The following is a 12,901-nucleotide window of genomic DNA, read 5'->3' as shown; positions in this document are numbered from 1 at the left end:
GACAAAATATTTTAATCAGTGAGATTTGGAGGGCTTTTTTATAAGTGAAAGTTGATTAGCTGAAGAGTTCCTGCTGGGGCTTAGAAGAGCAAGATGGGATTTAATCAAAACAGATAGAAATCTTGATGAAGAGCTCAAGTCTGAGATGTCGGTTCTGTATCTTTATCTTTGCTATATAAAGGACCCTGTTTGACCTGCTGAGTTTCTCCAGCATTGCCTTTTTAATAAAGATAAAAATCACGATTGGCTGGACATGGAAGGAATGTTTCCTTTTGTGAGAACATCCAGAACTAATTGCCTGCTTCAATTCATGGTTTGCCCTATTAGGTATGAGGTGAAATGTTTTCTTCCTTTGGAATTATTTTCCACAAGAGGTTAGAGGGGACAGTTATTGAATAGATTCTATGTCATGGGTTGATAGATTCTTGATCCACAGGATCAACGAGATCAGTCATGATCTTACAAAATGGCAGATTTGGCTTGAAGAGTCAAGCAACGACTCCTGCTCCTTGTGTCTGTACGCAGCTCCATCCAAACTGTAATAATGGCTAAATGGTCACTGGACAATAATCCCAGTTATTCTAAGTCAATGCACTTCAATTGTTTTCAGCCACATGGGAAAGCACAAAGTTGTTTATCAATCGCAATATTCCAAGCATTACCTTCTGGTCTGTAAGGGAATACATGTTTCCAATGATCTGAGCTGCCATCTTACGGGTGTCTGTGGATCGATCCTGGAATGCTCTCTGCACTATTGGCATGATCAGAGCCAGTGATGGCGCATCGATGAAGTGGACAAACTTGGTGTCAAGCAATGTCTGAAGGCACAACTGTGTCCTCCTGGATGGATCTGTCAGAGCATCCAGCAGAACTGGTGTGATTGCTGGCCAATAAAAACAATGAATACGTTTAATTATTTGTTTGAAAACTGGACGAGCCTTAACACACCGCTCTAAGCCAGTGCTTTGAATAATAGATGCAAAAATCAATTTTTGGTCACTTGTGTATTGGTTACAAGTGGAAACATCACTGTATTTAATAGTCCCCATGAGAATGTTTATAACTAACCCCACTCTTCAAGCACGCATCCACTTACCCAGGACAAGATCATTCAAATCTATACGACAGACCAAGCACAAGAAAACCCCGGAGGAGGATGTGATACCAAACTCTGCTGGAGTGTAACAAGGCAAAACTACAAGCTTATCAGAGCGGTTTCCATTAATTGATGAGTCAGATTTTGAATCGATTTTATTTTATTCAATTGCTTATTGTCATACCAAGAGAGTGAACAACTTAGTTTTGTGTGCTCTCCAAGCAAGTCAGCCTATCCTTGAGTACAAAAGGGCATGTGGAGTAGAACAAATGTGCAGAGAGTAGTGTTACAGAGAAAACGTTCAGTGCAATCATTTTACTAATGAGAGGACTGTTCAATTCTTTGATCACAATGGAGAGACTTTGTCCTTGAATTTGGTGGTATGTGTTTTCAAACTCTTGTACTTAATGGAGCTTTGGCCTGCAGTATTAACTGGAGCCAACTGTTCTGCAACAACCTGGGTCCCCCATTGTAATAGGTCAATTATTAATTGCAAAATGCAGACATGTCTAATTCATGTGTTCAATCATCCATGTCCTCAGAAAGAATTTATGGCTTCAGAGCTCAATCTGTGTCAGGCATTTTGCGATCCACTTTAAGATACCAGCCTGGAAAATTTGACCTTCCCAACATGGCCCCTTGGGTGCATGGCTACAATTGCCCAAGCCAGATGCAATTCTATTATCTGCACCAAGTATTTTCATGCAGGGAAGAATTAGTTAAATTTGGAATAGTATTACCTGAAGTCTTGTCAAGGATGAACAGCACAACTTTTCCATTTATTCCTGAAGCAATTAACTCACCCAAGATTTCTGGGTTCCTGATAACAGAGCCAATCTGCCGTAAAGCCTGCTGTCCTGCCTTCTGCACCTTCACATGGGAATCCGTTAGGACCTCGGTCAGCTTTGGCACAATGCTCGGCAGACAAGACGACAGCTGCTTGGGGGCACAGTAGGCCATAGCACCCAGCAATTCAACGGAACCTGAAGTTACAGAATAGTCACTCAGTCCAACGATGCTTCCAGCCAAAAACTCAGCAAATTATTTGCCCTTTTCCACTATTTAATTTAACACGAAAAACAGTGGAGAAATCACAAGCAATAGTTTAACTTCAGATACATTTTGAGTGGGTGGGTGAAAAATATACCCAGGACTCTGAAAAGAGCACATTTTTACAATCCATCTGATTTTGTACCTGTCCTGGCACAAAAGTAAACAGCGGCATTTCCCGCAACGTGATAAAGCTGTGCAGCAGCTGAGTGGTGCAAAATCTTTATGAGGCCATGTTAGATTAGGAAGGGAAGTGAATGTCGTGTTGGTGTGTGGCTCAATGAAAGACGCCATTTCCTTGTCACTCCCACAAGGAAGATAAAAGGGAAATTTACCCAAGGAAGGGGTCCCCCAAGTTTCACTAAGATCTTCCTTTGATCCTTCCAATTCCCCTATTCATTCTTTGCAACTTCTCATACTGCCAGTTGGACTAAAGAAATGCTTCTGCATCTCTGGTTTAAATTGACGCCCTTATATCCTGAAATTATGCCCTCTTTTCCTAGAAAATTTTCCTAGAAATTTCCCTACCATGGGAAACGCCCTTGCCACGTCTACTCTGTTCAGGCCTTTCAACATTCAAAATGCCTCTATGAGATCCCCCCCCTCATCCTACTAAACTCAAATGAGGACACTCCAAGAACTGACCATTGGTTCCTCACAAGCCCCGCCCAACTTGCATCCCACTAAATTGGCTGTTCATTGTCCTAACTGGGACACTAATCCCTTTCACACTTGCAAGGAGGAATCCCCAGGGTCAGGACTGTTCAACCATCTACTGGTAATCTTATGATACATCGAGCAATGCTGGACCTGTCCTAAATACTGATCAATGTATTATTTGTATTTTAACAAAATTAATCATGCCTAATTATAACATAATTAAGCTTTATGTACAGCCCCTGCTGTTGTTGCATCGTGCAAGCAATAAATAGCAATAGTGGACAATTTTTAAACAGGGCGGGGAAATTTGTAGTGCTATAGCACACAATTATATAGCCAGAAAGAGGTTCAATGTTGGAAACTTGCAGTCAGACATAGTGAGAGGAAACTTCCAGGCAAACCTCCAAGCAAAGCTCGAGGATGCAAACTGCCTCACAGACACGTCTCCTGAAACCCTCTGGGATCAGCTGAAAACTGCCATACTGCAATCCACTGAAGAGGTACTGGGCTTCTCCTCCAGGAAAAACAAGGACTGGTTTGACGAAAACAACCAGGAAATCCAGGAGCTGCTGGCAAAGAAGCGAGCTGCCCACCAGGCTCACCTTGCAAAGCCTTCCTGGCCAGAGAAAAAAATGAACCTTCCGTCCCGCATGCAGCCATCTTCAGCGCAAACTCCGGGAGATCCAAAATGAGTGGTGGACTAGCCTCGCCAAACGAACCCAGCTTAGCGCCGACATTGGCGACTTCAGGGGTTTTTATGAGACACTAAAGGCTGTGTACGGCCCCTCACCCCAAGTCCAAAGCCCTCTGCGCAGCTTAGACGGCAAAGTCCTCCTCAGTGACAAGATCTCCATCCTCAATTGATGGTCAGAACACTTCCAATCCCTTTTCAGTGCCAAATGCTCAGTCCAAGAATCTGCCCTGCTCCAGATCCCTCAACAACCCTCGAGTCTAGAGCTGGATGAGGTCCTTACCCGGGAAGAGACATATAAGGCAATTGAACAACTGAAAAGTGGCAAAGCAACAGAATCCCCCCAGAGGTCTGGAAGGCTGCCGGCAAAACTCTGCATACCAAACTGCATGAGTTTTTCATTCTCTGCTGGGACCAAGGAAAGCTGCCTCAGGACCTTCGTGATGCCATCATCATCACCCTGTACAAAAACAAAGGCGAGAAATCAGACTGCTCAAACCACAGGGGAATCACTCTGCTCTCTATTGCAGGCAAAATCTTCGCTAGGATTCTCCGAAATAGAATAATACCTAGTGTCGCCGAAAATGTTCTCCCAGAATCACAGTGTGGCTTTCGCGCAAACAGAGGAACTACTGACATGGTCTTTGCCCTCAGACAGCTCCAAGAAAAGTGCAGAGAACAAAACAAAGGACTCTACATCACCTTTGTTGACCTCACCAAAGCCTTCGACACCATGAGTAGGAAAGGGCTTTGGCAAATACTAGAGCGCATCGGATGCCCCCCAAAGTTCCTCAACATGGTTATCCAACTGCACGAAAACCAACAAGGTCGGGTCAGATACAGCAATAAGCTCTCTGAACCCTTCTCCATTAGCAATGGCATGAAGCAAGGCTGCGTTCTTGCACCAACCCTCTTTTCAATCTTCTTCAGCATGATGCTGAAACAAGCCATGAAAGACCTCAACAATGAAGACACTGTTTACATTCGGTACCGCACGAATGGCAGTCTCTTCAATCTGAGGCGCCTGCAAGCTCACACCAAGACACAAGAGCAACTTGTCCGTGAACTACTCTTTGCAGACGATGCTGCTTTAGTTGCCCATTCAGAGCCCGCTCTTCAGCGCTTGACGTCCTGTTTTGCGGAAACTGCCAAAATGTTTGGCCTGGAAGTCAGCCTGAAGAAAACTGAGGTCCTCCATCATCCAGCTCCCCACCATGACTACCAGCCCCCCCACATCTCCATCGGGCACACAGAACTCAAAACGGTCAACCAGTTTACCTACCTCGGCTGCACCATTTCATCTGATGCAAGGATCGACAAAGCGATAGACAACAGACTCGCCAAGCCAAATAGCGCCTTTGGAAGACTACACAAAAGAGTCTGGAAAAACAATCACCTGAAGAAACACACAAAGATCAGTGTGTACAGAGCCGTTGTCATACCCACACTCCTGTTCGGCTCCGAATCATGGTTCCTCTACCGGCATCACCTACGGCTCCTAGAACGCTTCCACCAGCGTTGTCTCCGCTCCATCCTCAACATCCATTGGAGCGCTTTCATCCCTAACGTCGAAGTACTCGAGATGGCAGAGTCCGCAAGCATCGAATCCACGCTGCTGAAGACCCAACTGCGCTGGGTGGGTCACGTCTCCTGAATGGAGGACCATCGCCTTCCCAAGATCGTGTTATATGGCAAGCTCTCCACTGGCCACCGAGACAGAGGTGCACCAAAGAGGTACAAGGACTGCTTAAAGAAATCTCTTGGTGCCTGCCACATTAACCACCGCAAGTGGGCTGATATCGCCTCCAACCGTGCATCTTGACGCCTCACAGTTCGGCGGGCTGCAACCTCCTTTGAAGAAGACCGCAGAGCCCACTTCACTGACAAAAGACAAAGGAGGAAAGACCCAACACCCAACCAACCAATATTCCCTTGCAACCGTGCCTGCCTGTCCCACATCGGACTTGTCAGTCACCAACGAGCCTGCAGCAGATGTGGACATACCCCTCCATAAATCTTCGTCCGCGAAGCCAAGCCAAAGAAAAAAAAAATATTGCGTGGGAAAGTTGGTAGCACTATCGTGTACAATTTATAAATGCCTTGAGGGAGAAGTAATGGCAGAACTGCCCTCCCAGAATTCCATTTGGCAGAGAAAGGGCTGTATGCACAGAGCATTCATGGAGGGGTTTCTCTGCCGCATGGGGTTCTGCGAAGTCAGGTCCGCCATTGCTTTTTCCCCACAGTCTTTATAAATTTTGCACTATAGTTCTACCAATTTTCCCATGATGTTTAAAAATTGCCTGCTACTGCTATTTATTTCCTCTCTTTCTCTCTCACGCTGCGACTTTCCCATAGCAAAGTTAAATCAGGTACACAATCCTTTATCTGGACATCTAAAATCTGGAATGCTCCAAAATCCGGCAAGTGGGGAGGGAGACCGGCAGGGCGAGTTGGGCGGGTGAGGGGAGAGACCGGCAGAGCAAGGAGAGAAACCAGCAGGGTGAGTCGGGCGGGCGAGGGGAGAGACCGGCAGGGCGAGTCAGGCGGGCGAGGGGAGAGACCGGCAGGGCGAGTCAGGCGGGCGAGGGGAGAGACCGGCAGGGCGAGCGCAGGCGAGGGGAGAGACCGGCAGGGCGAGTCGGGCAGGCGAGGGGAGAGACCGGCAGGGCGAGTCGGGCAGGCGAGGGGAGAGACCGACCGGCAGGGTGAGTCCGGCAGGCGAGGAGAGAGACTGGCAGGGCAAGTTGGGCAGGTGGGAGACGCGAGTCGGGCCAGCAATACACCGGCAGCGTGACTGGAAGGGGGTGGGGGTGGATATGGCAGCACAATTCGGGTGGGCTTAAATCTGGCTTTCCGAAATCTGGAAAAATCTGAAATTCAGAATACACTGTCCCCCAAAGGTTCTGGATAAAGGATTGTGTACCTGTACCCTCATTTTAATCTTTTCTTCCTTCATGTTCCTGCACTCACGCAAAAACTTGGATCATTTCAATCCCAGAATGCAATTACCCGTTTCACACTTGACTGATTGCAATGCAGGCACCGGGGATTGTACTAGGGGTCGAGGCCATCAATCCCCGGTGTGAAATGATGCCATCTGACGCCAGTGTTGAGCTGATTTTGCTTTCGCACTCAACATTCTAAAGGCCGATTGGTGGTTAATTCCTGGGATCACTTGCAAGTGTGAAAGGGGCTTTATACTAATCATTTCCTTCCTTATATTGTTCTGATAAATCTTTTCTGAACCCTCTCCAATGTCAGAACTTCTTTTCTCAAATACAGAACCCAAAACTGAACACTGTACTCCAAGCGTGGTCTCACCAGTGGTTTATAGAGTCTCAACATTACATCCCTCCTCTTGTCTGCTATCCCTCTAGAAATGAATGCTAATGTTGCATTCACCTTCTTCACCCACTGAGTCCAGGTACGTTTAACATGGGTGAAAGCGGATGGGGAGAGCGCTGACGGGAGAGGGGGAGAACATTTTCTCCGGTTTGTGGGTTGAAGATGGAAAGTGAGAGATCTAGGGAAGGGATGCAGATTTAACCAAGGAAGTCAGCAGGTACATACCAGGGTTGAGAAACTCAGGTCACGCAGCATCCATGGAATGTCAAAGGCAGTCGATGTTTCAGGTTTGGGCCCTTCATCGGGTTTCAGAATAAAAACCAGGCATGCTCGCAATTTAAAATGTGGGGGAAGGGGAGGGGGAGTCGAGGAGCTTCAGAGCAGGGGTAACAGAAGGGGAGCAGAGAGGGACTCGAAGAGTGGAGAACGTCAGGGTAGGCATCCCTCTCCCCCTCCTTGTTATTCAGCTGCCTGTCTTTTTTCCTTCAACCTGACCAAGGGCCCAGGCCTGAAACTTTGGTTCCTCTTCACTTCCTATGGATGCCGTGTGACCCGCTGAGCTCCTCCAGCGTGTGTGTGTTGCACACAAGCCGATTTGTTTTTTTCCCACCTGTGCCACTCCTGCCAGATGCATGAAATTGAAATCATTTTTAATTTAGACAGGCAGCACGGTAACAGGCCCTCATGCCCCACAAGGCTGTGTGGACACCCCCACGAGGGTACGTGTTGGGAGGAAACCAACGCAGACACGGGGAGAACATAGCAACTCCTTACAGACAGTGGCGCTGGTGCTGTAACGGCACTGCGCAAACCGCTACGCTGACCATGTGGCATTTATTTGGCGATACCTGCTTTAGTTCTCCAGGACTCCTCCTCCAAGGCGACAAGCAGTGACGGTAGCACAAGCTTCACACCGTGTGCACTCAGATTACGCATCACTGCCTTTGCAGTGTCATCAGATGCCTGAAGGGGAAAAAACAAGTTGCAGATATGCCTCTTACCTCAACCTCACAGATACTGTGTGAAGTGAAATACAGAGCAGCGTTCACATAATTGATCTCATCCCGCAAGAAAAAAGGTGGCAAAGTTGGCTTTCATAAATCAAAGTATGGAGTATAAGCATTGGTATAATATGGTAAAGTTTATAAGACATTGGCGAGGCCAAATTTGGAGAATATGGGGAGATTTGATTGAGGTAGACAAAATTATGATGGCTATAGAACTGTGGAACAGAAACAGGCCCTTCTATTCTGCACCAAACTATTATCCTACCAAGTCCCACAGAACTGCACCACGATCATAGCCCTCCAAACCCCTCCAATCCAAATACCTGTCCAAATGCCTTTTAAAAATTAAAATTGATTGCACATTCACCACTTCAGCTGGTAGCTTGTTCCACACTCCCACCACTCTCCATGTGAAGAAGTTCCTCCTAAATTTTTCCCCTTTCACCCTTAACCCATGTCCTCTGGTTTGTATCTCACCTACCCTCAGTGGAGAAGGCCTATCTACATTTTCCCTGGCTAGACTGCTCAATTTTAAATACCTCTATCAAATCTCCCCTCATTCTTCTACAAGGAATAAAGTCTTAACCTGTTTAACCTTTCCCTGTAACTCAGTTCCTGAAGTCCGGGTAACATCTGGTAAATCTTCTTTGCACTCTTTCTAACTTAGTGATATCTTTCCTGTAGTTCAGTGAGCAGAACTGCACACAATACTCCAAATTTGGCCTCATCAATGACTCGTGTAAATGAAAGGAGGCGTTTTCCACTGAGGGTAGGTGAGATACAAACCAGAGAACAATAGGATAAGGGTAAAAGGGGAGATATTTGTGGGAAATATTCGGGGAAATTTCTTCACAGAGAGTAGAGGGAGTATGGAATGAGCTACCAGCTGAAGTTGTGAATGCACCACTCTATTTTAATATTTAATAACAATTTGGATAGATACGTGGATAGGAGGGGTATGGAGGGATTTGATCCGACTCCACGTGGGACGAGGCAGAATAAAAGGTCAGCACAGACTAGAAGGACCTGTTTTCTGTGCGGTAATGTTCTATGGTTCTATAGATGCTGTTTGTCTGTAACCTTTCCAGTTACCTCGAATGTAATTACTTAAGTTTCATTATGACCACTTACTGAGCAAGTCACACAGACAGAAATCAAGTTACTTCAAGGGTTAAATTCAAGTACAAGATGCACTGACCTCTCGGACATACTGGTTGCCATCACCAAAACATAGCAGCAAGTGAGGGAGCACGTGCACCACGTACGGCTCAAAGAGTTTCCCCAACATATTGCACAGCATCTCGAAAGCAAACAGAGCACCTGCAAAGGAACCAATGCCAAGTAAATGGTTCAGGCTGAAACTAAGGGGGACACCAATGCTAAAGAAGTTACAAAGAAAGCCTTATTGAATAAAGTCTTGTTAAGGCAAAAGAGTCAAGTATGCCTGTTATTTCATTTAAAAAAAAATTTCTGTGTGTCTGCATTAATTTGCAATTGTATTAAGTGCTACATACGCACTTGAAAAGAACAGATGGTTTCTGTGGTACTGATCAGTGCACAAATTAATCCATGTCAGACTTGGAGTGGACAAGTTCCACGCCAAAGTTCATTCAATTTTCTCCCGATGACCTCTTCAGCATCGAGCTAGTTTCTACTGAAAATCAAGATTCACATAACCTTTGTGGACAGGCTCCAACCTCCTCCTTTTGGCTTTTGGGGCTGGCCCTATAGACCGGACACCAAGGACAGCTTCTTCCCCACTGCCCTCAGATTTCTGAATGATATTGCCTTACTTTGACTTTTTCTTGCACTATTTTTATTTATTTATTTATTTTTAGGGTGGTTTAGATGAAATGTTTGCACTGTGGCGCTACCGCAAAACGACGAACGTCGTGACAAATTCATGGGTGCTGACCTTTCATCACTTTTTAAAAAAATACCTGGTTTCCCTGAACATTCTCCATCCTTGTCAGAACATGGTCGCTGATCGATAGGGCCTCAGAAATTGATGCAGGACTTTAATCAGACACAAATTTTCATGTTTTAAAACTGGTGGATAACACCTCGAGATTACAAAGCACAGTGTGGCACACGTGAATTCACCCTGCAAGCTGGATTAGATAAAAGGCACCTTAAAATGTGTGCGATTACTTTGAGAGCAGGTAGCTCAATTAAATAACAGCAAACTTTTCTGAGCTCACAGAGAGTGGAACTCTCAAATTGAGCTAAGTTTTCAAAGCAAGGGCCAAGGAATCATTTTATAAGGTGTTGCCAATGCAGTTTGCAATGGTAATTAGTTTGATCACCTCCACGCAGAAAATAAATCAGCTTAAAAAGAAAACATTTGCAGCTATCTCACTTGCAAAAAGTCTTTGATGTTGTAGGTGATGTTTCAAATCAACACGTCAAGTGTGATTTGGTGTGGGCTTCATCGTCTTAAACTTAAAAATAAGCAGGTGCTCATCTCACCTTCCCTTCTCCGGAAGTTTTTCTTGTCCTGGATGGCATCTGTCAATGTCACCATTATTTCTTGCTGCTTTAGGGCAAGAATACCTAATCCTTTCACCAGCCCAGCCAGTCCATATGCTGCTCCTTTCCGCTCAGCGTATTTATCTGACTCGAGTAATAGTTGTAGCAGTTTCTGAACCATGCCGGCGGCATCATCCCTGATGGCAGGGACCAGTGGAGGTAGACAGCCGGCCACCGACTCCTGAACCTACAAAACCAAGCATGCTCACTTCAGAGATGAGCTTACACCATAGAAGCACAGAGCTAGACTCCATCTTTAATCATGCAAGTGCAGAATTCTGTAATAGTTGTGTCTATTAGGGGAGAGAGATTGAAAACTTGGCCGAATGGTGCACCAACAACAGCCTTGTCACCAAAACTAAGGAGCTGATTGTAAAAATATAGAATATGTGATAAATATAGTTTTAAATTTCTTAAATGTAATATATCTTAGATTATATAAATTGTAGCAACAAAATTGTTTTGTGAAGTCTTTCTACATCGAATTACAACATTATTAGTTACAGAGCGGAACCTTTTTTGATTTTCTCCTTCTTTTCCTTTAATTACTACTTCATTCCCAAGGAAGTTATTGCTCGAGTTTCGCAAATTCTAATGACCACAATATTGTAGCTGAAGCACCAGAAAATTTTGACAAAAGCAGCGACTATAAAAACACCAGCTCATTGTTGTAGCACGGAGACGAGATCACGTGATTCAAAGCGTCGTTGGAATTGGGGAATAATGGCAGCTCTGCCCAGACAGAGTGCATTAGAAGGTTCAAAAGGGAAATTAGCATCGAGTTTTAGCCTTGTAGGTGTATTGATACATGTAAACTGGGCAACAAAAAATGTTTTTGATGTTATGAGTACAGGGATTTTTTAAATAAAAAATAATGAATTTCTGCTGAAGCATTGCACAAAAATTTTATAGATAGTCATTTTCTTGTCACCCCCCCACCCCCCCAACCAGTGATGTTTATATAATACCTGCTGAGATGGTGTTGACAGTGCAGTGATGAGCTTTGCCACAATGGGTTTCACTTTGGGATCACTCTTGTCCAAATGCTTCGCCAGAGAACCCATGAGAATGACTACACTTTGCCTCACAGCATCGTAACTGGCGTCATTGGGGGCATTTCTCAGGAACTCTTCAAACACTGGAAGGAGTGAGGTGACATTATCCTGCAGGGAAAAGGGAACAGTGGGTCACTGGACAGATGAGCAGAGATTAGCAAGGTAAAGGTGACATCAAACAATACAAATTCACAACATCCAAGGAGGCCTGTCTCCATGCTGGGGAAACTGAGCAATTGCAATGAATCCCACTTTCAAATGAGTACTCCAGTGTTTTGTTGTTTAAAATCATCCAGGGTCTTTATTTAATATGGTGAGGGCTTTGCCCTCCATCATCCTCAGAAAACGAGCTCCATGCACCCACCAGACATTGAGTGAGAACACACATTTTAAAACACAGAATATTTGCACGACTTTTGCAGAATGCTTTTTTGCAGGAGGCAACAAAGTATCGACAGCAGCTTGTCTGGGAGAGCATGTGATCTTTGAGGGCAGAGAAGAGTTTTGCTCTCAGAGAGGGAGGGTGTGAAACAGAGAGAGGAGTCACAGAAATTATTTCCAGAAGGACAAAACTGGCCAACTTTGGAAGGCTGTCTAGTCAAAGAAGACTGGCGGTGTGAAAGGTTACCTGAAAGAAAGAGGATCATCTTGAGAACCCTAAAGTATGCAAGTTCCGTCAACAAGACTGATTGAGAAGGAATCAGTTGCAGATGTCCTGGAAAAGGAATCTCTCTGAAAACCAGCAAGAACCCTCCAGAGTGGTAACCATTTGCCCGTTAAGCACCAAAGACTGGTGAACTTTGTTAATGCTAACTTCTGTGCACAGTACCAAAATTGTCTGCAACCAGTGAGATTGGACTGTGATCCAAATAACTTTTCTAATCTTAAATATACTTTACACACAGCTGCGCTTAGTATTAGAGGGGGGGGGGGATTAAGTAGTTAGGTTCATTAAGAAGTTAGTTTAATTCTGCTTTCTTGTTGAAATATAATTAAAAACAACTTTTGTTTAAGTAACCCTGTGATGGGAGGAGTCATGTGATGGAGTAGTGGCTGGTAGGGGCCTCTCCAGAAAATAAGAAATAAAGTGAAGAAAATACAAAGTTCAAAAAAAAACAAAATAAATAAAAGATAAAGTTGTAGAGGAAAGAAAGAAAATGGCACCCAAGAAGGAAAAAGTAAAAACGGGAAAAAAAGAAAAGATGCCAGAAGAGAAAGGAGAAGGCCTTACCTGCGTGAAGAAACAGGGAGCCATCGTGGAGAAGAGAACCTGTTCTCCGAGGTTGGTGATGACCCCACATAGTCGCGACCCCCCGACCGCTGGACTGCAAAAATGCCTCTGAGCCAAACAAAAGTGCGCAACTGCGCATGCACGAGGAGTTGTGCATGCACAGTGCGTGTACTAAGGAGAAGGGAACACCGACGGGAGGGGTGCTCAGCCGAGGAGCAGGTAAACACAATGGAACCA

General features: G+C 45.0%; 1 protein-coding gene across 2 annotated transcripts in view; it reads right to left on the bottom strand.

Annotated features, from left to right (window-relative positions):
• The window catches only part of gcn1 (GCN1 activator of EIF2AK4), a 177,220-nt gene that overhangs the window by 47,933 nt on the left and 116,386 nt on the right, over window positions 1–12,901 (bottom strand). For both annotated transcript variants that reach the window (XR_011356331.1, XM_069933655.1), the window contains exons 33-38: window positions 11,347–11,541; window positions 10,319–10,565; window positions 9,048–9,169; window positions 7,691–7,805; window positions 1,900–2,079; window positions 663–883 (exon numbers count right to left, since the gene is read on the bottom strand). Coding sequence is in view for 1 of the 2 variants with exons in the window: in XM_069933655.1 (XP_069789756.1) it covers window positions 663–883; window positions 1,900–2,079; window positions 7,691–7,805; window positions 9,048–9,169; window positions 10,319–10,565; window positions 11,347–11,541 (1,080 nt within the window). In the remaining variant the exon portion in view is untranslated. The remainder of the gene's footprint in view (window positions 1–662; window positions 884–1,899; window positions 2,080–7,690; window positions 7,806–9,047; window positions 9,170–10,318; window positions 10,566–11,346; window positions 11,542–12,901) is intronic.

Source organism: Narcine bancroftii, chromosome 4 (assembly GCF_036971445.1).
Source record: "Narcine bancroftii isolate sNarBan1 chromosome 4, sNarBan1.hap1, whole genome shotgun sequence".
Classification (NCBI taxonomy): domain Eukaryota; kingdom Metazoa; phylum Chordata; class Chondrichthyes; order Torpediniformes; family Narcinidae; genus Narcine; species Narcine bancroftii.
This window is presented reverse-complemented; position numbering and strand designations above follow the sequence as displayed.